The 26,553-nt window shown below is 39.4% G+C and overlaps 1 protein-coding gene across 2 annotated transcripts; it reads left to right on the top strand.

The window, feature by feature from the left end:
- Positions 1-8,741: 8,741 nt before the first annotated feature.
- On the top strand, positions 8,742-25,982 carry ZBTB41 (zinc finger and BTB domain containing 41). 2 transcript variants are annotated; one of them, XM_063165525.1, is made up of 11 exons: positions 8,742-8,808; positions 9,511-10,714; positions 11,886-12,093; positions 12,794-12,863; positions 15,246-15,393; positions 16,077-16,206; positions 16,786-16,881; positions 17,384-17,490; positions 18,913-19,018; positions 20,039-20,127; positions 20,871-25,982. In XM_063165525.1, the coding sequence occupies exons 2-11, from the start codon at positions 9,592-9,594 to the stop codon at positions 21,512-21,514; spliced, it is 2,721 nt and encodes a 906-aa protein (XP_063021595.1). In that variant the 5' UTR covers positions 8,742-8,808; positions 9,511-9,591; the 3' UTR covers positions 21,515-25,982. The 2 variants fall into 2 exon arrangements, with proteins under 2 accessions (XP_063021595.1, XP_063021594.1); XM_063165524.1 differs by having other exon boundaries at positions 8,781-8,808; positions 9,479-10,714.
- The last annotated feature ends 571 nt before the right edge of the window (positions 25,983-26,553 follow it).

Below are 26,553 nucleotides of genomic sequence, written 5' to 3'. Positions count from 1 at the left end.
TTTGTCAGTTTGAATTACATTGTTCACAAGGTAAAATGAAATAACTCTGGCTTCCAAACTTGTGCTGATTTTGATTATTTCACACCTACTTCAGCCACTGGTGGTGGTGCTGCCCTCAGTGATGGTGATGTATGTGATGTCACCATGTGCCAATACCAGTGAAAGGAAAAGACCCCTGGATGGAGGGGGCACAGTTTGACCTTTAAGCATCGTGTTGGATGTGAGAGGGGGAAGGAGGAGACATTCCTACTGTAGTTGACTTTCATTCTTCCAGAGAGCCCCTCAAATCACCAGGTGGTTTGTTGCTGAACTGCATCTTAATTTTTGTCTGTGGGCAAGCTGAGATCTTTGCATATGTTGAACTTCATGCAGTGCTTTCCATTTTCCTTATATCAAATATTTTTCATGGTTTTTCTCCTTTTTTTTTTTTTTAATGGCATTTTAATAATAAGTTCTTCCAATACACCAAAAGCCTGGCTGAATATGCTTGTTGTGCATGGGCAGGTGCTGAGACCTCTGGTCTTAGCACCCAGATTTGACTTTAGCACCAACATTCACCAAATGCAGTTTTGTGGGACTGAGACTTCTAAATCTGAGAGTTTCTGAGTTTCTGGGGTACAAGAACTTCTAAGCCAGTGCTTCCAATGTAATTACCATTATCAGGGAAACTGATAATTTTGCTGTCAAACTTCATCCTCAGTAGCTTGACTATAAGCAAGTTGTTTAAAAAAGATGTGTTCACAGTAGCAAACAAGAAATCCCCCCAAGTAGCATGGCCCATATGTGCTGCAGGAGCTCCCCATGCTGGCAGGGTAAGATTTCCTATTAGCTTCAACTACACTCAGAATTGAGGATGTTGCCACTGGTGTGACAGGGTGATGAGAATCTCCACACCCCCACAGCACTTCTGGAAGACTTCTAGTCCCCAGCTAAACCTATTGGCACTCACATGCTTGAAGAATGGCAAATGATGAGCTCTTTCAGAAATGTAGCCCTGCAAGTTGCTAAATAGACTGTGGTCTAAAGACACAGCTCATACAGCTCACTTGTCCAAAATAAGATTAATTGAGTGAATGGAACAGTCTCTGGCAGCATCTGACTACTGAAGAATGGATAAACGTGAGCCATGGTAACCTTGAGCCCCTTGACTCCTGCAGCAGCAAAGTCAGACTTCAATATTAATTTGGTGAAGTAGATGAATGTAACATGTCCTTCTCTAATAGTCTTAAAATAAGCTGGGAAACCAATAGCCCACAAGAATGATACCAAATTCCATTCTGACATGGCAATCATGAGTGTTCCAGAAATGGAATGAACTCTCTAAAGGCTGCGCATACAGGATGTTCTGTATTTGCTCTTCCCTCCATTAGAAGCTGTGGAAATAATTAATCTAACAGACAGCTTGGTTTGTGCTCACTTAGTGTGACTCTATAACAGTTTAGCATTTCTTTAGGACCATATTCCTCTTTGTGCCGCAAGCCACAGTGATTCTGAAAATAGGTGTCATATTTGTAATTCAAGACAAGAAAGAAAAATTTTCTGTCTGGCCAAATTGATGCAATTTGACACATTCTCTAGCAATAATAGGTGAATTTATCCACTCACATTTATCATGAGCAAAATTAAGTACAATTGTTTTGTACTGTATGCCATGTGAGAGCCCTTTTCACAACACTGAGGAGAAATTCAAAGGTAGATGCTGGTCTCTCTAAACCACCAGGTCTTTGAAGTGAAGCTGGCCAGAAATTTTTGAAGCCTTTCAGAAGGAAGTGGGTGAGGTTTCTGTACTTTATTTTTCTGTGAGTTGTGTGTGTGTGCGTAGTTGTAAGGTTTTTAAAGCATATTTTATTTTAAAACTGCTGGAAAAGAACTTTTGGCAATTTTAAAAGGTATTACCTTCTTGCCTTTTTTTTTTTCTTTGAACAAGTAAAATAAAGTTGTTTGAAAAGTTTGAAACATAAATTAAGATTCCTCCAATCAAACCTTTCAACTAATCCAAGCCACTTCTGATATCACGTATTTTCAAGGTAATAAACAAATATTAAAGATTTCAATCTGTGGTTTAGTTCAGAAAAATAAAAATATTTTCAAAGGAGAAGAAAGCAATCTCACTCCCAGATTTACTTTGAAGTTTCTTCTCCATTTCTTGATTCAAGTAACATGCACTAGTGAAAACAGAATTTAAAAACCACTCAGAAGAAAAGCAATATCAGACCTTTAGCATGCAAAGGCACCCAAGTTCCTGTCAGCCTTTTTGCCACAGAACGCAACAGCACTAAAAACATCCATGGTTGTTGTGGCTGAGGCTGGCAAAGGGATGGGTGGCATAAAATTCAGCCACAGAAAAGAATGAGCAGCCATAACTGCTCCAGAAGGAAAGCAAATGGCCTTTTGAAGGCTACAGTGTTCTATGAAGTTTGCCTAATAAAAGGAAATTAATTTACAAACTGGGTCTCCCCCTCCACTGTTTTTGTTGGAAATGAATGCTTCTTTCCAAATAACATTACTTTTGGGATAGCAACAAACTACACCAAAGAGTCATGTACAATCAATTATGTGCCAAATTCACTGAAAGGGGTTTGGCTCCAGTGCCACCCCAGGCAGCAAGTGGGTTTGGCTCATTTTTTCATTTGGGAAGGTCACTGTTACAAGGGGATTATTATGGGATTATTTCATAGGGTTATGCTTACTTTGGAATGACTACAAGTTCTTTTCTTGCCACTGCATTTATTTATACAGACACTTTACTAGCTCAGTTGTAATTTAATTGTTAGCTTTTTTACATTGGTTAGTATCATTCCTTAAAAATAACTTTCCTGTAACCATTTCTTGTACAAGCTTGTTGTACAAGCTGGCTGTTGATGTGCGTTGGATTGCTAACAATGCATAATTCATTCTGTATTTCCTTATTTTTTTGGTTAAAACATTTTTCTCTGTGTTGTGTGCTTGCTTTTTTGACTGGAAGCACTTTTATCTTGCTCCAGGTTTTTAATAGTGGTCTCAAAGCCTAATTAATGTACTTGTAGTCTGCCTCTTGATATCAGAATCTAATTATACTTTCTTAGGAAAATATTGTAATTACTATTCAAATGTAATTAAGAGAACAGATAATGAATGTCACCTAAAATTAAATAGGGTCCTGAAATTCTCACACTATAGTGCTGCTCCAGAAACAGATATAATGCTTTCATTATGTAGTGTTTGTTTCTAACAGTGGGCAGAGTGACACAGGACTTTATAACTGCAGCCTTTTATCCTGACTGTGAGTAAATGGGCAATACACCATGGAATATGTAAATTCAGACGAATTAAGAATGGCAGTTGGAAAGCTCATTTAACACTGAAACATCCTTGAGTTTCTGCAATTGTGTCTCTTGGGGAAAATGTGTTGTAGATTATACACACTTCTGACTTCATAATTCAAAACAAGTAGCTTCTACAAATTACATGGCTAGTGATTCAGGAGGGTGCAGAACAGCATTTTAATCTCTGCTACACCTTGAAGTACCCTGCCTCTCTAGCAGAGAGCTGGAGTTTGGTTCCCTGACAACTGTAACCATGTCAAGGTTCATCACAAAGAGAAGGAGAAGAGCTCTGGGAAGCCTTGATAAACACTGAGCTGATAGGCCTGAGTGCTTCTAGCTGTCCTTATAATTACACACCAGATACTTTCTGAAGGCACAATGGCTTAATAGCTGCTGGTAATTTGTCGGCTTCATGTGTTAACCTTCCAAGGAATTACCACCATCAGCTTTCCAATTTTTTATCCCATTCAGAATCTTCAATGCATTATACTCTATTTCTGAAAAGTCTTCAATAGCAAATGTATTTTTTTTCCTCTCCAATAAAAACTACTGAGCACGTTGTACACCCAGGTTCTTATATGCAGTATAGTTGTATTTTACCCTGTGTACCAAATTCTGCTTTCTACTGGGCAGATTTAACCTTGGTAATTTAAATGAGCTAGTTCAGTACCACTTCCTTGTGTCACTGCAAGCAGTGTGTTCCTGAAGACCTTGGAGGGCCACAACCAGGTGCTAATGTGAACTAGAGGGGACTTTGACACCTTAGTGCCTCACTTCTTCTGCTCCAAACAATCCAGTAATTCAGCCTGATACTATGTCAAACATATCTTAAGTTCCAAAGAAGTATAAGCTAAAAACTTTCTATATCTTTGCAAGAATACTAGATAAAAACCTGAGATCTCAAGTATAAATCAGTACAAAGCTGCCACCTGAGGCCTTCCCTGGCAGAACTCCTAACTTCATGTTCTCTATAAACTTGGATAGATAGAAGGATCTATTAATATTAGATATATGAAAAGATCAGCATTTTTAATGTAAAACACAGATAATTTTCTCAGGGATTAAAAATATATGAATGCTTATGGAAAAGATGGAAAGAGAGACAGACAGACCAGCATGGCTCTTAGGTGTATTCTGTGGCCAAACAAACAGCACCAGGTCTGAGTGTAATAAAGCCCCAATTACCTAATCTAGGGGAGGATAGCTGGCATCTCCTTCTACCCAATGATTTAATTTGGCCTGTCAGCCAGGGATAATTGGTTTCTGGTTGACTGAAAAAAGTGACAGTGACATCAGCTCCCTGCTACCCTCCATGACTGAAATTCTTGTTGTCTCGTACCAGGGCCTCAGCACTCAGGGTGCCCCAGCAGCTTCACAGGTCTCTCACTGGGCAGTGCAATGGAAGTGCAGCAATGCAAGACACAGAGAAACTTCTTCATGCTGTTTACTCTGTACATTTTCACAATCTTTTGAGAACCAAGATTATTTCTGTACAGGAAAGTCTGATTATGCTTGTTTAACCTGATAATTTGATAATGTTGTTGCAGTTACAATAGTCTAAGGCAATAAATAAAGCAAGATTTATTGGGAGATGCAATACCTTTTACTAACCAGCTGATACGGCTGGAAAAATAAAGATGATTTTGGGCACATGAAGTCTTTTCAAGGTCATGCTCCCAGAGCTGGGGCACTGTTTTTAGTTCCAGTGGTGACATATTCCAGCTGATCTAAAAAAGATATTTCACTTCTCCCCAGTTCTTGCCTTGTGTAAAGGAAAATACCTCTGATGCTAGTGGCATGTTATTGCAAAAGGTTTAGTGTGGTCTGTTGAAAATGTTACCCAAAACAACAAAAAATTAAAATGTTAAATCCTTGTTTCTTCTTTACACAGCTTCAGGCAGGGGTACAGCTTCAATTTACAGTAATTTTGTAGCACTGCTTAAGACTTGCATCAGTAGAGGGCAGACAGATATTTCCTCCAGTGCTATTCTCTGTGGTTCAGCTTTCCTCTCACCCTCCCTTCCCCTGAGCTGCCAGGCACCAGTGGATCAGGTGGAGCAGGCAGGGGTGGCAGGAGCTCACACGGGCAATTTCCCTCTAGCCGGGATTTCTTCAGTTGCCATCTTTTTCAAAGTGGGAAGGCAATGCAGTGCACCTGTAGATCGGGCCTAGTACTGAGTTCAGAATTAACAGACCTAGCATTTCTGCTTTACTGGGACAGCAGGGAGTGCCTTGTTCCTGGCCCTTGCTGATTTCACCTCAGGGCTGCACTGGATTAGCATTCCATGAGGAATTCTGTTCTGTGGAGTCTGTAGCCATACAGCTCTCTGCAACTTCCACACTGTATGAATCCCCTGGATTCATAACCTGGATTCAAAACTCTGGAAAAAGATGGTAGATTGTTGCTATTCACCTCATGTCTGCCCACACAACACTCCAGAGAACAAAACCCAAGCAGAGGTGGTGTCCACCCTTCCCTGCACTAGACTTCCTGGATGGAATGAGGCAGGCTGATAGAGTCAGAGTGGATCTGACCTCCTTCTCTACACATTTCACTGGCTGCAGTTTAGGCAGGAGACAAAGAAGCCTGATCAACATGATTCACATGTCAAGCATCCATAATAGTACAACGAGCTCCAGCTGATTAGTGCCCCAGAGTGCTGAATTGAGAGACTGGGGTGGTCTTTTCATGGCCTATGCGAAAGAATTTCTTGGCAATGGTTCCAGCAATGGGCTTTATTCAGCACTGTTGGCTAGAAATCTTGTTGGAGTCTCTAGGCAGTCTTATAACCCTTTCACTTCACAGCCTAATTTAAAACATTTGTGTGTATGTGGTGATTGGCAATAAAATACAGAAAAATCTCAGACTAGAGGAAGTATAGGCTTTGTGGGTTCTTCCCTAGGTCCCACCCATCACTGACACATCTGGGATACAAAAAGGAAGAATGACAGCATAGGTCAGGTTTCAGCAGTGTCATGCACCATCAACTCATGGCAAATTAGCAATAAAATTCCTAGAGAGAGAGACATTTACCTTAGCAAAACTGTTGTGGCCAAAGTAAAGGCAGCTGTTTGAAGGAGGATGGGAATGTATGTGCTACTAGATTTATAACTGGGTGCTTACAGTCATCAGTTCTTAAGGAATATATTGGCAATAAACTGAAATAACCCAACCAGGTATTAAAACTTGCATGCTATTTTTATGTAAGTTTATTTCTGTTTAGTTGGCAGCTGACTGCTTAACTTAAGAGTTGATTCCCTATCTGCTTATTATTTAAACAGTATTTGATTCAAGTATCTGTCATTTCTAGTTCCACTGTATCTCAGAAGAGAAGATTTTGAGCTGGAGAACAAGTACTTTAAGATGAAACCACCTCCTTCAAAACCAAACCTTCTTGCACAAAGCTACTTCTTAATTCCTAACAATTCAGAACTATTTATTTGATAAATAGACAGTTTTTCTGGACAAATCAAAGCAGCTGCATTTGCAAATTCTGTACAGTAGGTGAGCAAGTGCTTATTTGTTAATTGATGCTATCTTAAATGAAAGTCAGTTTTTTAATCTATGTGGGATAGTCTATTAACTGGCAAGAAAATGTAGCATGAATAAGCATTGGAACAAAAGGGATTAATATAGGTAAATTTTGTCTGTACCACTTGTACTTTGTACCAACTGCAAAAGACTTAATGGTGAAAGAACCATTATGACCTGAGATTTCAAGGACATTTTGTTTCCAGAGCATAATTACTGCAGCAATGCCAAGCATGGTAATGGATCACTTAGCACTGTACTATTTTTCTTTGAACTAAATCCTTCACGTATCATAAAATAGCAAGAGAAGAAAAGCGTTACCTAGGCTTGTGCTAAGTCAAAATGCCTGCTGAACTTGTACAGTTTGGCAATAAGCTGTAGATGCTTTATAGACTGCCAAGAAACCACATTGTACTCAACACAGAGTAAAGAATAGCAGAAGCAAATAAAGAAAAAATCAGGTAGTTATCTGAGGAATAAACCCCAAACCCTTCCCACTAACAACACAGGAGAAACTATCCCTGTCCCAGGGAGCACATCTCTAGCTTGGTTCTGCTTGCTGGCAAGATAGTTCTCATCGAGGCTGCATTTTCCTTCATAAAAACTGATGAAGCACTTAGTTTTATACTTTCCAAATTAGGGATTTGCTATGGAAACAGTAAGACCCAAGAAGCCAATTACCCACTAATGATGTTTTTATGTGCTTGCTATTCAGATTAGAGTGAAATGTAAGGCTCAGCTTAAAATCTAAAGTGCCTTGCTCTAGAACTTTCTTTTTCCATGCAAAATCAAAACTGGGAAAGTTACCAAACAGAGAAACTTCTTTATGTACCATTTAACTATTCTGCAGAAATAAAAGGTGTGCATGCGCAAGGAACATCCTGAAGGAGCAGATGGCTGAGAGCTAAGTAGATTTTTGTCTTCAGTGCAAGAAAACCAAAGTAATGTTGATTGCTCTATTTTTATTGACACTATTGCTTCACTATAGAATAACTGAATAAAAGAACTGATGGTACTTAAGAATATGATTTGAAACAGTTTGCTATTGAATTAATTTGACTGTAATGTACTATTACAAATGAAAAAAACAAACAACAACAAACCCAAAGTCGAAGTTAAATATATGTAGACTTCAAGGAAACGGCAGGGCTGTGAGTACAGGCACTACAGCAACACTCAGGAGGTAACAAATGCTTTAAGAACATTCAGTATTTTTATTGTATTTTTATTTAAAAAGGCAAGACCTTTGAGTCACACTTTGTTCAGTATCCATTTACAGATCACAAATACTGATTGTATGTGGTGCAATACAGTTTAATCCTCCATTAATCCTTCTTTAAGGCTGTCAGGAAAACAAGCTCATTTTCGGTGTCACATTGTCCCTGGCAGTTGTTTATCTTGGGCCAGAGATGGAGCTGGAGAACAGCGGGCAGCGCCTTCCGTACGCTGAGGAGCGGCACCGAGCCGGGCACCTCTGCGGCTGCTCCTCCTGCCGCCCGCGAAGCGCGGAAAGTGGCAATTTCATGTCAAGTGCTTCAAAACACTCAAGCAGAAAACAAATTAACACTCGTATTATTGAACAGAACTACGGGAAGCAGGAAACCCGGGAATTTCACAAGCCCCTACGCGCACTGCCTCAGAGCGGAGTCAGTCTCTGAGGGGTATCATGGCGCAGAGTCGGTGGCAGCTCGGCCATCCCGAGTCGCTGCCGCTGTTTGAGGGAGCTTTCCTGGTTCTTGGCCGTTACTTTCACCCTCGGGCAGCGTTCCGGCGCCGGGCCCTGTCAGGGCGGCCCCCTCCCGGCCTCGGCCCCGGCCCGCCCGCGCAGCCGCCGCGCCCCGCCCCGCTCGGAAGCGCCGCCGTGACCCCGCTGACGCGGGCGGCGGGCCCGGAAGCGGCGGGCGCGGGGCCGGACCGGGGGCAGCGGCGTTGGGCGGCCGAGCGGCCCCGGGAGCGCCCGGCGCCGCGCAGGTTCGATGGACAGGGCCGCGCCGGGGCAGCGCGGGGGAACGGGACGGGACGGGGACGGTACGGGCCAGGGGGGCGGGCGCGGCCATCTTAAGCGCCGCGGGACCGCAGCGTCCTCGGTGCCCCTGCGCTCGGTGCCGCTGATCCCGCTCGGGCCGGCCCTGACCCGCCCGGCCCTGCCCTGCCCTACCCTGCCCTACTCTCGGCGGGGGACAAAGGCAGCGCCCCCGGGTCCCCGGGGCAGGGGCAGCGCGGCCGCTCGGCGGGGACGGGCGCGGCAGGGCTGGGCCAGGCGGCCCGGGGGGTCCGGCCCGGCCTGGGGAGCAGCTGGGGTGGCTTTGCTGTTTTGGGGTGAAACGGAAAGAGAAGGAGCTTCAGTGTAGTAATAGTAACAACAGTGCACGCCCGGCCCGGAGTGGGGCGCAGGCTAAATGCGGCCGGAGCCGAGCGCAGCCAGCCCGTCCGCCGCCTTAGAGCTAATAATAGGCGGCGTCTGCTCCCTGGCTCGCAGCAGGTTGTGCCGCGGTCTGCAACGCAAGGAGAGTTTAGTGATTTAATTAAAGCCTCAGTTACACCGATACATAAAACTAACAGTGAAATATAGACAGCGTTATTAAAAATTGCAATAGTGTTTAAGTGCTGTGAATAATTTTTGTCATAATTCTTTTGGCAGAGTATGAAATTACTGTTGCATATTTTCTTAAGGTCCAGAGCAGAACTAAGTCTTCACGGGAACTCTTTGGTAATCACCTATGAAGCTCCTGATCCTGAAGTTGCATTTTTGCAATGAAGAAAAGGAGACGGCTCGCTGCAAGTCTAAATGAAAAGGTCCGTCTTGGCCATGAGAAAGATACTTCAGAACAGATTCTTGTAGTGGACTGTGCGCAAGAAATTGTCTCCAAGTCTGCAGAAATAGCTCCTGCAGATCAGCTCGAATCTTCCCGAGAACTTTCACCATCACCAGAGCAAAGAAAGCTCCTAAGCTCATTGCAATATAACAAAAATCTACTGAAATACTTAAATGATGATAGACAGAAACATCCATCATTTTGTGATTTACTCATAATTGTAGAAGGAAAAGAATTTAGTGCTCACAAAGTTGTTGTGGCTGTTGGGAGTAGTTATTTTCATGCCTGTTTGAGCAAAAATCCGAGCACCGACGTTGTCACGTTAGATCATGTAACTCATTCTGTATTTCAACATTTGCTTGAGTTTCTTTACACTTCTGAGTTTTTTGTGTATAAAAATGAAATTCCACTAGTGCTGGAAGCAGCAAAATTTTTAGATATCATAGATGCAGTGAAGTTACTAAATAACGAAAATGTTTCCAGTGTACAGACTGATGTGGTTACTGATGCGCCTACACCAGTAGAAACACTCAGTGAACTGACGGGTAAACTGTTAAGTAGTCATCAGTGCGCTTTTTGTGGTCGAAGTTTCTGTTACAAGAAGTCCTTGGAGAATCATTTGGCTAAAGCCCATCCCCCCCTTTCCCTGGAAGAAAAGCATGGGTTAAAAATGGTTGAGAAGGCCAGCTTTTCCACTAGGCGCTCCACGAGAAGCCGTAAGTGTCCAGCTAAGTTCGGTATCAGTGACAATGAAAGTGGTGATGCCTCTGACAGCAACTTGGAGAAGGTCAGTTCTGACAAGGACACATCTGAGAGGAGTGAATTTGAAGACAGTGAAAGTGAGTCCAACGTGGATGAAGATGGGCAGGAAGAGGAAATGTCATGTGAAGATTCGGAATCTGAAGAACAAAGCGAAAAGGAACAGAATGATGCTGAAGAGGGTTCTGAGGCAGTTGACTCAATGGGGAATATTCCTGAAGGCTTAGCTCCAGTCATCATTCAGAGCAGTAGCAAAAAGCTACTGCAGTGTCCCAAGTGTGACAAAAAGTTTGATCGAATAGGTAAGAGCAAGTTAGGTTCATCTCCTTCATGGTGATGCTGTTTGTGTGGGAAATAAACCAAGTTCTTTTTCTCTGTCCTGGAGAGTGAATATAAGAATTTCTGGATCATCTCATTGATCCAGTGTGCTGCTATTTTCTTGAAGTGAATGAAGTTGTTACGTTTGTGGTGCTAAATAGTTTAAAAAATTATCTGAGCACATTATTTTAAAAATCTGCAAATATACTACCTTTATTTCTCTTCCACTGCTCTGGATTCTTGTTGTTAGCACAGTGTGTAAAAGCACAGCTACTGTGCAGAAATAAATGGCCTGTGAGTATTTAGGGTTGGAATGGTACATTTTGATTCTGCATGCATTGGAAGCCCTTTTCTCTTTGCACTTTCATAACTTAGAATTCTAGTTTTGTGCTCAAAAAATTCATTATAAGCATGCATTAAAATAAGTGATACATAAAGTATTTCTTTATGAGCTTGTATTACAATGGACTTACATGTTAAATTTATGAGCTGCAGAAGCTCATAAATTTACAGTACTATACAGCAGCACGCGTGTATGTTCTACAGAGAAAAAAGTAAAATCTGGTACAAAGCAGAGAGGCTGTTATTGACATGAGGTAGATTTATCCACAGGACAGAATTTTGTCCTCAGAAAAAACATTGGCAAACAGAAGAGGGAATACAAGCCATGTGAAAGAAATGAGAGAGTAGCATTTTTGTTTCTGGTAGTTTTTTGGGTTGCAAATACAGATAATGTGCAAGGGTTTGTGTCTTCCATTCAGTGTTCTGCTATTTGAAAGTACCTTAAGATTACCAGTTCTTCGTGAGGCTGTTCCCCGTTCTGCAAAGGTACTCATGATCAGTGTAGTGAAAGAATAGGACTGTAATTTGCAGTATTTAAGATCAGACTATACTGTAGGTTTGAACAAGAGTGACTTGTAACCCTTGCACACACTTGTAGGAAGATGGAAGTGTTTGGAGAGACCTTGGATCAAACACAAAGGTGAGCACTGGGCAGTGTTCAGTGGTGTAAGCCAGTACGGATCTTTGGAGGGATGTGGAGGGTACTTAGAGCTTGACTGCATGTGAGAGAGATTACAGAACCAACCCCAAACGTGCCTGTTGCAGGTGATACTTGTTGCAGGTCGTGCTGACAGATTTGACTTTGTTGTGCAGGTAAATACGAGAGCCACACCCGTGTCCACACAGGTGAGAAGCCTTTTGAATGTGATATTTGTCACCAGCGCTACTCCACCAAGTCCAACCTGACCGTGCACAGAAAGAAACACTCCAGTGACACTGACTTCCATAAGAAGGAGCACAAATGTCCCTACTGCAATAAGCTACATGCAAGCAAAAAGACCTTAGCAAAGCATGTGAAGAGGCAAGTATGACATAATGTGTCTGGCATTTCTGAAGAAGCATTTTTTTCATTTTAAAAGTGAAGATAAGCATGTATATAAACACAGCATGGTCTGTATTAATTTTATAACAATTTCTTCAAATAACTGCCTTTTCAAAGGGCGTGGGGATTAGCAATATCACCTAACCTGCAGTAAGAAATAGCAGTAGTGCTTCTATGGGGGTTCTGCCAAAAGTTTTTATTACAAATTTTAGAATCTTTCAGATAAGCTAGCACAGTCAGAACATATCATACTTAAAAATTACCTGACTGCTTTTAATTTGAAGGTAGAGTAAAATACCTTCCTTAGTTTTAGATGTCAGTGCTTTACTGTTGATGATAATACCTGTCTAAACCATTCCTGAGGAGATTCTTTTAGATAAACAATTTATGGCAGGTCCAATTATAAGGTATTATTATTTACATACTGCCCTTTTTTCTTTGTAAATATCCATAAGTTGGAATTTCTGTCTTATCAAATGTTGTATAAGGTTCTACAGGAGTCCATAGTCCACACTGCTTTCCAGTTACTTGTGTCATTAGAATTGTTTCAGCATCAGTATTCTATTCTGCCAGTGGGGTGAGCAACTTCCATGACATATAAAGCTTAGAAATAGATATTTAGTATTTAGATTATCTTCATCCTGGAAAGTTATGACTACTTTCAGCTTCTTTCTCCTAGGTTTCATCCAGAGAATGTACAAGAATTTCTTTCTATCAAGAAGACAAAGAGTGAAGGTTGGAAATGTGATGTAAGTAATCCTTCAGAACTTTTTTTTGTTCTGTACAGAGTTTACCTTCTGTGAACTTTAATGAAAATCTGGTATGTGTTTCTGTGAAATCTCAGAAAGCTTTCTAGAGGATGGTTTTCCTCTAAGTGATACATTTCCTCTGTCTGCTGATTTAAGAGCTGAACTTTGTCTATTTGTACAGCCTCTGGTCAGATAAATAATCCCAATTTGAATTCTAAAATAGTTAGAGGCAGTATTATTTTTTCAAATACATCAGTTTACAGATTAGACTTGAGTATTATGAGTGCTTTAAAACCAGTATTTGCCCTCCTGTTAATTACACATAACACTGACCATAAGGTATACTGTTACAGGAAGGATCTTTCAGTTGTGAGAAAAACACACGTTAAATATGAAACATTTTCTCATTTAGCTGCATATGCATGTCAACAGAATTGTGAATTTGTGCTAAATTTATCTCTAGTTGTAAAATCACAGAATACTTTCCTTGATTTTCTTCTGAGAGGTATATGTGTGAAAGTACATCTGATCTAGAAAGGAATTGTAGAATTTCCATTCTCTTTGTGTATGCTGCCAAATAATGTTTTAAGGTTTCAGATGTGGGATTTTGTTGTTGCTATTTTTTAAGGGAATTGGTTTTCTTGTTGTTTTTTAGGGCAGCTGTTTTGTTTGTGCAGGCTGCTGTATGCTGCAGTATGTCTGTAATATTAGGGGCTGTAACATAATTATAAACCTTGCATTATTTAGGAACTTTCAGTTGTAAACACACAGTAGGAAGCTGGGAGATATCAGCTGTAGGAATTTGTATTGTTCATTGTGCAGCTGGTGGGATGGTGGTTGAAGGTTATTACCTGGTACATCAAAGGGTGTTATCTTCCAGGTGAAGCTGTTATGTGTGAATGTGTTACAGATTCTGTTTGTTACTAGATAAGAAACATTTTAATGGTGAGAATCAATTGTGCAACATTGTTGACATTCATTCCTGGGAAAGTGTGTTACCAGATGAGGGTTTGATAAACTCCACTTCCTGGTTTGTGGGTTTACTTTTTAAATTGAACGTTGTAAGTAGAAATTTTTAAAGAGGTGAGCTGCTGCTCCTGTACAGCTCATGTGCATTGAAAATGGACTTGAATTAAAAGCAGGTAGAATTCCAACTTTTGCAGCAGGTGGACATTGAACAGCACCCTTGGGTGCTGTGCTGTGGCTTTGTTTGTCATGTAGTGTGTTCTGAGGGCAAAGATGCCACAGATGTAAGCTGCAGGATTCACTAAGGTTATTGGTTTATGCTGTAATCTGTCTGTGAACAACAGGATTTGCTGATCATATTTTAATCCTTGAGGAAAATGAGCAGATTTACACAAACAATACATATTAATAGTATGGAAAAGCAAGAGGGCTATTATACTTTCTACAAATATGGATTTTCTTACCTATATTTAACATTAATGAGCTTTTAAACAAATAGAGCTGCTGGTTTTGATTTCCTATTCATGTGTGCTCTGTGAAGCTGATTGCAGGAGTTAATGTGTGGGAGTTGTAGTGCTCAGCTGAGCTGTCATAAACAACAGCAGGAGTCTCACAGGGAAATATGTGAGCCTTGTTTGTGTTGAAGCATTGGACCCTGATGATAAATTGTGATACCTGGTTTAAATGCCTGAATTTGAGCTGTGGATTCAATTCTGTAATTGTACTGTGTGCTTATTTAAGTCACTGCTAATAATTCTTGAACATTTTGGTTAATCTGAAAGCAGTACTAAAAAGCATGCATAATGTTAGGCTTGTGATGGTCCTGTACTCTAAAATGTATTTTGAGTTACATTTCCTTGTTGGTATTGGCATTTTCTCTTTAATACCTGTTGTCAGGGAATTTCCCAGAGGAAATAATGGAACAGGGATAACTTTGGTTCTACAGTAGTTTATACTGCAACAACTTTTGCCACAGTCCAACTAAACTGTTTCAGCATCCAAAACCAAGCCAAAGCTATTTGCTTTTTTTCCACTGGGTTATTTTTGGCTGAGTTGCAGTGTTGAAACACCCTAGGATGGGAGTCTGGGAAGTGCTGGAGTCAGTAGAAAGAAGGACTGGGGAGGAACATATGACTGCATGCAGGAGTTTCCAGTAGTTGATTTAGGCTGCCATGGATCTGCCTCCTAATCTATACATTACAGTATAATTAATGGTTTATGGTTTATGTAGAGCATAGGTTGGTTTTGATGTTGACTGCAAGGCTTTCCATACTGACATAAAAGGTTTTTGAAGAATATGTGTTTAATCTTACATTGGTGCAGAGTGCAGATGAAATAAACTGTTGTGAGGTTATGAGCAGGAAAAGAATCTGGTTATAATGGATGTATCTTTGACAAAGTGTTGTATCATTTCAGATTTGTAAGAAATCTTTCACTCGAAGACCTCACTTAGAAGAGCATATGATCCTTCACTCTCAGGACAAACCCTTCAAATGTACCTACTGTGAAGAGCATTTTAAATCCCGGTTTGCAAGACTGAAACATCAGGAAAAATTCCATCTCGGTATAGAAACCTCCTTCTGTCATGTAAACACTAGATTTAAAGTAAAACATCCCCCCACCATTTTATGTCCTGGTCTGTCTGGTTTCTACCCCACCTCCTTCTACAATTCTCTCTTCCACTTTTGGGGGAGAGTTGTTGGAAGGTTTTTTGTTTATTGGGTTTTTACTTTTGTGTTCAGCTGTCTTTTTGAGGCATTCTCTTGTACCCCAAAAAGTCAGAATTTTGGGGAGGAAGAAGAATTAAGGTTAGTTTGATTTGAAAGTTTTTTGCACAAAATTGATTTACACCTAGGGAGTCAGATTCTTCCTGAAGTTTTCAAAAGACCTTTTCCTTCCTCCTGAAGTATTCTTCAGACTTTTTTTGTACTACTGATTATTTCTGCTGGGTAGGAACTAGATGGGTGATAAGAATTTTTTATTTCAAGTGGTCTAAGTGGGCTTAATTGCTTTTGACTATGAATTCTGAATTTTTGCTTTACTGTCATGAAATTTGCCAAAATGCCAGATCTTAGACGTAACTTAGCAGAAAGCTCACAAAATCTGAAGTATGCTGACTGTACTAAAGATCAACAATGTGTTAAACAAAACTTTTCCTTTGTAAATTGATGAGGGTTTTCAAAAGTAACCAGTCTGGGCTTGTTGTTTATTTTAGCTGTCAGTCAATCCTGCTCTTTCTCTCTGTAGGGCCTTTTCCTTGTGATATTTGTGGCCGCCAGTTTAATGACACAGGGAATCTGAAACGCCACATAGAATGTACTCATGGGGGAAAGAGGAAATGGACATGTTTCATCTGTGGGAAATCCGTCAGGGAACGGTAAGGACTTGGCTGACTACTTGAACTACTTGAACTTCAGCAGAGCACAGCAATATTTACCATGCTTTGGTTGCTGTTGAATGCACTTGGAGTTTTTAACATAAACGAGATCATTTCAGAGTGTTAGTGTGTTAAAAGGTAGTGTGAGAGCCACAGGTAGCATGGGATTTTTCTGATCAACTCTAAAATTAAGGGTGACAGCTGTAGGTAATTAATTATGAAGTGCAAATATATTAAGAAAATCTTATCTCTCATTCGCTTCACATAAGTTTCATACTGTTAAGAAACTTAAGTTCTTCTGTTGTGCAAAAACATCTTTTTTTTGAAAGATGTTTTCTTGAATGTGTATTTTCAAATTTTAGTGTTTTCTTTCTTTCCTGATACTGTTTCTAGACCCAGTTGGTTCAGTAAATAGGTTGCCAGACTGTTTTTTATGCATGCGTTGGTGTGTATATCTGAATTTATACAGCCATTCAGATCTATTGTGATCCATCACAGTAAGAGAAATTTAGAAAAAGATAGTATGTTTTCACTAAGGGATATTGCTTAAAATTAAATTTTACTGGCTTTGTTAAACAGAACAACTTTGAAAGAACATCTGAGAATTCACAGTGGAGAGAAGCCTCATCTTTGCAGTATTTGTGGGCAGAGTTTTCGTCATGGAAGCTCTTACAGGTATAGATCTTTATTAAACAAGCTGGTAAGGTGTTTTGGTGATGTATATGCATTCATGTTATTGACATAATTCTTTGTAATGTATGTGTTTGATGTACTCCACCTCTGAGAGCATTAGTGAATATTCTAAACATCTTTCAGTTTAAAAAATATATTGCTAATGCATCAGAATTAATTTAATTTGTAATACATTAGTGGCTTAAACACAAAAAAAACCCCTACAAAGTTGAGATTTTTGCACATACGAAACTTTTGTGTTTTTGTTATTCAAAGAGAAAATAAGCAGAGGAGTCAAATATCCCACTAAATTAATTTCACATAAGAGAGCTCAGCTCTCTCTTGCTTTCTAAGAACAATTCAGGTGCGGTTCAGCTGAAGTTACTTCCTGATACTTATGTGAAGCAATAAAGACTGCATTTTCTGCTATTCTGCATTGAATTAGCAGTACAGATTGTTTTAATGGAATTGTATTTTATGGTCATGTTTATGACTCAATATGCAGACTTCATCTAAGAGTGCATCATGATGACAAGAGATATGAATGTGAAGAATGTGGGAAAACATTTATTCGGCATGACCATCTGACAAAACACAAAAAAATACATTCAGGTAGGTATTTTCTTTGGAAGTTGGCTTAAAAATTACTATTTTGAAATAAACCAAATAAAAAGTTAATGATGGATTTTTTTTTTTTCAGTGCATGCAATGTTTTAGGCCTTATAAAATTTCCTGCCATTCTTTTTAAGGTCTGCTAAAGCAGAGTTAGTTTTACCTGTTTTAAAGGTTTAAAAGCCAAATGTTTCCTCCCTGATACCATAGAAAGCTGAGGGACAGTCAAAAACATGTAACAATGAATTGCTTTAACAATCACAAATACAAAAAAGCAAAAGTGAAAAAGGAGGATTTTTTAATGATTCCAGATTTCTTTTTTTTAATAGCAATTGTGTGAAACATTATTGCCACAACACAGAAGAAGCTGTCAGAGTCTCTGTCAAAGTTTGTACACTGATCACTTCATTGCAAAGAACATCAGAGAGGTGTTTCTGAAATCTCTCTTGTAGGAAAGAGGGAAGGAAGGCTGAGGGAATCAGCCCTATGAACACATGGAGATGATCAGGAGGAAGAAAGAAAATCTGTTGCTCTGAGAGCAGAAAGGTTACTAAATATATAGGAAAAGCAAAGATTCACCAGTGACTTTTTCACAACAGGATCCAGATGAAATACAACATTCTTGGAGGCAAAATACTTTGTAGGCAGCATGGAAGTGTGAAAGTGATCAGAGTCTAAACTTTCTGAGTCTTTATGTGAAAGACAGATTCTTTCCTGGTGTTTGAAATCATAATGTCTGCTATGAAATAAAGAAATCTTTGAAAACTCCAAGTGCAAAAACCCAAAAAACCAAAACAAAACAAAAAAATCCTCTTTTCTGCTCTATTTGCTTTTCCCCCTCTAGAAAGTTACATTCTTTGACTGTCCACACCCCTATTTACATGAGAAGAAATATTCTGCCACTTTGTGGAAGATCTCAAGATGACTGAAAAGCATCATGATACTCTTAAACAACAGCATAAAACAAAAAGGTAACTATGTACATCAGGATGATTAAAATGATAAATACTGAGGTGTAATTTTTAGTTATACAAATTAGTAGCTGAAAATAATTGGTATGTTTCAATTAGGTTCTCTTTAAAACAGCTGAGTTATTGAAGGTACCCTGTTTCAGGTCATAATGAAGAGAGTACATTCCCAGTCACTCGTACTCCCATGCAGTGAGTGTCTGGGGAAGTGTCTCCTGACTTGGAGCACAAAGTTCTTTGCAGGAATCACATGGACTAGTCCTGTTAACATCATTACTCTGATAGAACCACCATGCTTCCTAAATATTCTTCTTTAATAAGAGAGAATCCTTCTCCAAGTGTGAGGTGTGGAAGAGCTTGATTGGCTGAACATTGGGAACATGATTATAGGTCATAGACATTTAAAAAGTTCCAAAAAGATTTAACCAAAATGTATTGAATTTTGTCCTTGTAGGTGAAAAAGCACATCAGTGTGAGGAATGTGGAAAATGCTTTGGCCGTCGAGATCACCTCACTGTTCATTATAAAAGTGTTCATCTCGGAGAAAAAGTCTGGCAGAAGTAAGTGTGGGGTTTGTACAACTGCATAAATGCTTCTGTAATATAACTGATTTTGTTGGGACTTGCATGTGTGAAAGAGTTCTGCTTATCTGTGTGTTGGTCATGCCTGTACCTCAGGCTTCATAGAGATGTTATTACAGTTTGAAGAAAATATCAGAAAAATACCTCCACAATTTAAGATAGGTATTTCATTTGTAGCACAATTAATTAAATTAAAGCATTAAAAACGATCAGATTTAATATGTCACATATCTGTCTCAGTTTTGTTCTTACTTGATGATTTGCTGTAATATTCTCATTGCAGACTAGTTAAAATTAAATTATTAGTTATCATGTAAGCACGGGGAGAATTATCTCACATTTAAGGTATTTTAGAAGCTGGCAGCAGATTAGTGGCTCTGAAAGGAGGTAAAAACTTTGAAACCCAAGTTGTGTCTCTACCTTAAAAATGCAACAGGGTTTTAAAACTCTGGAGCTCTAAAAATAAACCTCTCAGAGTTTTGAAATAAACAGCTCTGGTTGTTTGTCAAATGATGTGTTTTAGCTGTTAGTACTCATTAGTGTTGTGTAGAAGCCATTAAAGATATGTCTGACTTAAAAGTACAGTACATTGCTAATTCTGTTTTTTTTCCTTTGTAGGCAGTAGCCTACCTAGAAATTCTGCCATTCCTAGAACCTTATTTATGGCCTGATTCTGTCAAAGTAAAACCTTCTTGTGAGTGTTGGGCAACAAAATGCTGCATAACGAGATTTGTGGGATTAAAAAAGAAGTTTTAGTGGCTTTTGTTCTTTGAATACTTAAGTGCCATCCCAACAGATAATAAAATTGAATATTGAGAAGAATCTAATTGACCTTATTGGTATGTGGATGCCAGGAAATAGGAACATAAGTGAGGAAATTTGGAAAATTTGGTATTTAGCTACTTTGGAGTTAAGGATGTCACAAGGGACTGTGGACATAACTTTACTGTTAGTTGGTTACAAACAAAAATAACATGAAATGTCTTTTTTTCTTTAAAGATATAAAGCAACGTTTCACCAGTGTGAAGTCTGTAAGAAAGTTTTTAAAGGGAAATCCAGTTTGGAAATGCATTTTAGGACACATTCAGGTAAAAAGAAAATAAACCCAAACTAAACCACAAAACATGTAGGAATGTATTTTTATGCATCAATATTGATTCAATGATTTTATTCATTATAGTTGTTGAGCATTCAGGATGAGAGTAGGAGAAAGCAGCAAGATTTTATTCATACTCATATACTGGCCATTCCTGAATGCAGTTTTATGATTGTTTAGCTGGAGTACTGATAATCTCAGCTCAGGTTTGTGGGGCACTTTTTGCACCTCCTCCTTCAGTTCACTGGTATGTGTGTTCTTGCCAAATTTACCCACACCTTCTAAATGTTTCTGTGCTCCAGAGATTACTGCATTTCAAGTGCTAATCTAAACAAGGAGTGAACTCCCTTTGGAAAGGGCTGTGTCCTTCCTCTTTGACTTTGTTTTTCCTGCCTTGTGTTTAGGAAAATCATTGTCTTTTGAAATGTATAGAGCTCACTTAATCCCAGCATCATAATTGTTAAAAGACTGTTCTTTTATATTTAGTTTGTAGTCTAACATAAGTCCAGAGTAATGAGAGACTTGTGTGTAAGGAGAAGAGTATGCCAATATAACTTCTAAACAAATTCCTGATGACTCTCTTGATTCTGAAATTGATGCTGAACTTACAGTTTGTCTTCAGTAAAATTGTTTCATTGTAAGTCTTGATGCCATAATTCATGGAAGGTATTTCTATACTTATGTGTGATTTGATGTTACTCAGAATATCTAATGGTTACTTCCCTGTCTTTACAGGTGAGAAGCCCTACAAATGTCAGATCTGTAATCAGTCTTTCAGAATTAAGAAGACATTAACAAAACACATGGTTATTCATTCAGATGCTCGACCCTTTAACTGCCAGCACTGCAATGCAACATTTAAACGAAAAGACAAGCTGAAGTATCACATTGATCACGTTCATGGGTCTAAGGCTGCAGAAGAGGTATTGGCATCTTCTCCAGAGGAAAAGCTAGTGTCCTTACCAGTGCAGTACACCTCTGATGACAAAGTTTACCAAACGGAGGCTAAACAGTACGTGGAACAGTCCAAAGCATATCAATCAGAAGCCAAAAGTTTGCTGCAGAATGTATCCCCAGAAGTGTGTGTGCCTGTGACTCTGGTCCCTGTGCCCATGGCAGAGCCCCAGGCAGAGCTGGTGCAGCACGGCGCTCAGCCCCACGGCATGCTGCCCCCGCAGCCCGAGCAGCCGGATTATCAGCGCGCCACGGAGCTCTCCTTCCTGGAGAAATACACCCTGACTCCACAGCCTGCAAACATTGTCCATCCTGTGAGGCCTGAGCAGATGCTGGATCCCAGAGACCAGTCATATCTTGGGACTTTACTGGGGCTCGATACAACTCCCACTGTACAGAATATTTCAAACAACGAACATTCGTGATCAGACCCTAACATTCCACCGAATTTACTAAGCCATCGGCCACCAGAAGGCTGATATGGCAGTAAGATTTATATTTTATATTTTATTTGGACTCATCAAGTCTCCTGCATAGTTTTGGGAAAACAATTTGTTTACATAATATTTGAACATTTAGGCACAATTTGATGCATACAGAAGAGTGTTTCTTGTGATTTTAAGAGTTTTTAAAAATCTTATAGATAGTCTTTTAAAAGTAATGCTCAGAAATATCTTTTAAGGATAGTGGCTGAAAATGTAATTACATATCTGGCTATTAATTTATAAAAATTGTTTTCCTTTCTGCATCTCACTTTGAGTTAATGTTTTAAGTGGAATGGAAAGCATTCTAAAAGAGTAAGGAGTATTTAAAATTCATAAAAGTTTCTAAGGGCAGGCAGGGCTATGAAACACAAACTTTGAATTATGTTTCACACAGAAATTAATATATAATTTTCTTGAACATGAGGCATTTTTGGAGGGTTTTAAAGGTGGCTGGACTGTGGAGCCTAGCCAGTGAACACAGGCACTAGGTTCTTCTGAAAAGTGATTTATGATACTTTATGAAGACACTAAACAAGGTGTTCAATGACCCCCTGAGTACAATTAGGCTGCCTAAATTTGGCCTCTTAGTTCTTCTTTGATCTCTAATATTGAATAATGTGGGAAGAGCTAGACAATGGTATTGTCAATTTTCTACACTTAGTTCTATATAATTTTAAGGCGCATTTTTGCTTGCTTTTTCAGTCTTCTTTGTCTTCTAAAGTGTACCCTGCACTCTAACTTTGAAAGAATGGCAGTATTTGCAAGGTCATTTTAAAACATGAACAGTCACAAAGGGTTGGCATGGTTGACCCTTGCTAAAGCAGAAATGATATCAGGGTCCCACATTAATGTGCCCATTTTCAGGTTATCTGTGATAGAGGAGAAATTTAAAGACTGTTCCAGAACAGTATTTAATTTCTATTTAAAAAAAAAAGAAAATCAGTAATGCTAAATCTCTTGCTAGTTGCTAATTAAATTGTTTTGTTTCTCACTTTCTTGTACTGTGTTTATAAACCAAAGTTAAACTCTTGAGAGTATTTTATGTCTAATTATTTTTGGCTCTTTCTTTACTAGACATAAGGGGTTTTTTTCAAAAAAACCCATCTGGAACTACAAGTCTGGTGTCACCATGAAGTCTAGTATAGTTTAATCTCATCAAGCTTTCTCTTTTAAGTGTACTTTAAAAATAATTATTCTGTGTTTGTTTGGTGAATATGATGCCAAAGAAAGTATCTGAAGTAACTTTATCATCTTCATAATTCCTCACAAGAATTGTATAATAAGATTTCCATCTTACTAAGATGAGAATTAAGATTGAAATTTCCCTCCAGTTTTCTGTATTCTTAAATTATTATCTGAAAGAATCTTTAAAATGGGAAACTGGATTTATGTGTATTGTTATAACTGTTAAATTTATTCAATGAGCTGAGCACAAGGGAGTTGTGGTGATAAGATGGTTCTCTTATCACAGTTCTACAAACTCTCAAGTGGCACAGATCATTTGAGATTGTATTCAGATACTTTGGTGTTAGATTCTATTAATCATCTACTTCAGTGTTGAGCAGTTTGCAGGAGAGGGGCCAGAACTGCCTGAATGTTCATATTTTAAAGCTTGTACCCTAATGGATTCTTAACCTAAACACACCAAAGATTTCTGTTAGCTGTTAAATAGTGGCAGAGTTATAGAATTGTGTTACCAATATTTAAATAGGACTTAGCCAAAGAAGCACAATAGAAGTCCTAAACTTTAAAAGTTCAGTTTCTAAAACAGGACTACATATGTTTAACTGTTCTATGTTTGTATCTCTAAAGTAAAATTTAGAGCTGTGCTCTGGGAATGTTCAGACTGACATGCTGTAAATAGATCTGGGAAGAAGCTGAAGACTAGCAAATACTCAGCAATAACAAGGCCATTGAATGCCACCTTCTGAAAGGACACTATCAAGTACTACCCTTTCTGCTTTCTAACTCCACCTTTCATCTCCTTTCAAAATAAAACTGTTTCTGTCATCTTCACACTCCATGGCTTTAAAATGGCTGGTTTATGTGTACTTTTCAAGTCTACGTGTGTGTATCATAATGATACTATTCATGTGCACATGGAACATGATTTCTACTGCATTTGTAATTGTACTGTTGAAAGTAACCCAACATCAGTGGTGTCAGTGCAGTGCTCAGACTAAAAGCCTAATTCTTTGTTATTTCTTGTCTTTTCTGTCCTACAGTAGAAATAAGTATTGTGGGCTTTTGACAGAACAGTAGCTTCCAAGTGGTTGGTTCATAATTGTTTCTTTTAAAGTCCAGTCTGTTTGGAAGGCACTCTAGGAAAACACTGAAATGGAATTTGGAGCATATTTACTTGATAATGTCCTTTTAAAAATTCTTTCATTATTGTGCCTTTTATATCTATTCTAAAGAATGGCTTTTTTGTCTAGTTGAGTTGTTACTCAGAAAACATTAAGGTCAATAACTTTCAAAGGGCTCCATGTTTGTGCATGCCCAACAAGAAATGGACTATGAAAGGACTCGTTTTTGAGAAAAACGAGTGTGGTCTTTGCTATTTGGGTGACCAGAATTACTAGTCATTCCTGGAAAAAATTACCTGCTAGTTCTTTGGTGTTCTTTTGTTTGCAGATAACCCTACTAGTCAATGTTTGTTCCTGCTGGTCAGGCTGGATCATTACCAGTTGACAGTGAAAGACAATAGGAAAGCTTATGTGCTAGATGCATAGTTTTTATTTTTATTTAATATCATGAGCTATAATTCATATGGCTTTACATCTACTTAAAGTTCATATATGAGCAAAGTAAATTTTCGTGGGCTGGTACTTTGTTTGGTAGGTGAAAGTATCTGGTTTCTGCTTGATAGAAGGTAGTCCCTGGTAGGAGGACTTGGTGGAAGGGCAGAGGTTTGCACCTCACAGCTCATGGGCTGGAACTCCTCAGTGTCTGCTCCCCCCAATCAGTATGTGCTCATCAGAGAGTGTGGGTGCTGTTGATGTGGAGGGGGCATTTACAATAAATGTTTTACCAGGCAGTCGCTAGATTAGTTGAGTGTTTATTGCTAAAGAAGGAAGAAGCAGGTGTCTCTTAAAAAGATCTGTAGAGTGTTTAGTGGCACATTGCAAAAAGTTGTTTTCCACATGCTGACCTTTGGGGAAGAAAAGTGGAGACTGTGGTGGTACCCCAGACTGCTGTGTGATTCTGAGATCTGAGAACTTAGTGCACTTGTTCTGTTCAAACATTAAATTCTGTATTTTTTTGCTATACAAATTTCTGGTTGTAGACTGGCCTTCTGCCTTTAATTCTTTCAGTGGGTCTTATGTTCAGTTTATTTATTTGTATTGGAATTTCCTCTTTGAGCACTGACATTTTTCTTAGAGAGGTATATCCCTCATGGGTTCTTTTCATGCTGAACATCAGTCATTGTAATGGTGAAGATATTTTTCTGTAAGGCAATGGTTTCCTTAAAAATATAGTGCTACTATTGTCTGGATTATAATTTCCAGGAGTTGTTCCTAAAGATGGGTCATGCCAGACCACAATGACAAAAGATGTATTTGGTGTCATTAAAGAGCTGAGCTTATTTCCCTGTAACAAATGTGGAAGAGCCTCCAGAGCTGAAGAACACTTCCAAGGAGTTGCCTCGCAATGTGCTTGATTGAACAGGAAATGTGCTATGGACTGCTAAGGAATAAATGACCCCTAATTTTAAAATTTAAACTAACTTCTCTCGAGGAGTTCATGAATGTAGCATTATGAATGAAGTCTGTTGTACATGAAATAGGGTTTTTTTTTCCCCTGATAACAATAAAAAAGATGTGAATTTTCTCTGTGTGGAACGCACAAGCACACCTGATGCAGTCTGTGTGTTCCCCATGTGCCAGAGGCTAAAGGGAAGCAGAGTGCATTTATCTGTAGGTCCTTGTTGTCCTGGGGGATCTTGCTCTACAGCAGTCTCACAACAATTTGGTTATTTCATCCTGTGGATCCAACAATGTCACTGGCAGAATGTAATGCAGGGCAGTCACCTTGCTTAAGGCCAAAAGGGTCTTCTTCATGGTTCTTTAGAAATGTTTTTGTTTAAAAGGTTTTGATGGATTAAAGGTAAAAAATGACAAATTGTTTTGAATCCCCCATAATAATTTTGATCATGCTAAATGTTGGTCCTTTTATATGAAAGAATAGGGTGAAAAGAACTCAATATTTTGTCACTCATATATTGAGATAATGTGTTTTAAATGTGATCTGTACAGGCTGGTATTTTAGATGGAAGTCTTGAAAGTTGTCTTTTTAGGGAAAATCCTTTGCTGTAAGGAAAACTTAGGAAGTGTACTGTAAATGTGGAAGTACTCAGTCCTATGTGTAATTTTGTTTGCTATGGAAAAGTAAAGTTCTTTTGTCTTAACGTTGTGTGCTTCACAGGATTTCTTGCAGGGGTGCTTGTGTCAGCTTTGATTTCTGCCCCTTTTTGTTTTCCAGCAGCATGAAAATACAGTATTTGGGTGTCTTTCAACATTCATAAAGCGGAAGCAGATGAGGCCGGTGTGCTCATCAGTATTGCGTGTGTCTCATTCTACTTTTGGCTTTAAAGTATTTTGTGAATTAAATCTCTTTACAGCCCCCGTGGGTTCAGCGTGGCTGTGGGTGTGTTCCGGGCGCGGTTCGGAGCGCGGTCCCCTCACGGCCGTTGCTCTCGTCCTTGTTTTGTTTCCATTTCGAACCCTCGGAGTCCTCACGCGCTGCGCTCGCGGCCGCGCTAACTCGTGCTGTTTAAATGAAGCGCGGGGAGCTGATTGGCGGACGGGCGAGGGGGCGGGTTGGAACAGGCGCGAGCCGCGCTGCGATTGGCTGAGAAGCGAGGAGGCGGGGCTATCCTGCGCGGTCCGCGCGGGGATTGGCGGAGCCGTGGGTTTGAACGCGCGAGCGGCGGTTGGCGCAGCGCTGCCGTGAGGAGCCGCTGCTCCGCGCCTGCCCGG

This window comes from Melospiza melodia, chromosome 11, assembly GCF_035770615.1.
Source record: "Melospiza melodia melodia isolate bMelMel2 chromosome 11, bMelMel2.pri, whole genome shotgun sequence".
Classification (NCBI taxonomy): domain Eukaryota; kingdom Metazoa; phylum Chordata; class Aves; order Passeriformes; family Passerellidae; genus Melospiza; species Melospiza melodia.
The sequence above is the reverse complement of the archived record's forward strand: the minus strand, read 5'-3'. Positions and strand labels throughout refer to the sequence as shown.

Bases quoted from the DNA above. Each gene is read 5' to 3' on its own strand.
- ZBTB41 (XM_063165525.1), top strand. From the start codon at position 9,592: ATGAAGAAAAGGAGACGGCTCGCTGCAAGTCTAAATGAAAAGGTCCGT. The intron at 15,394-16,076 runs GTATAGAAACCT...TTCTCTCTGTAG, and splicing joins TCAGGAAAAATTCCATCTCG to GGCCTTTTCCTTGTGATATT. The intron at 17,491-18,912 runs GTAGGTATTTTC...TTGTCCTTGTAG, and splicing joins ACACAAAAAAATACATTCAG to GTGAAAAAGCACATCAGTGT.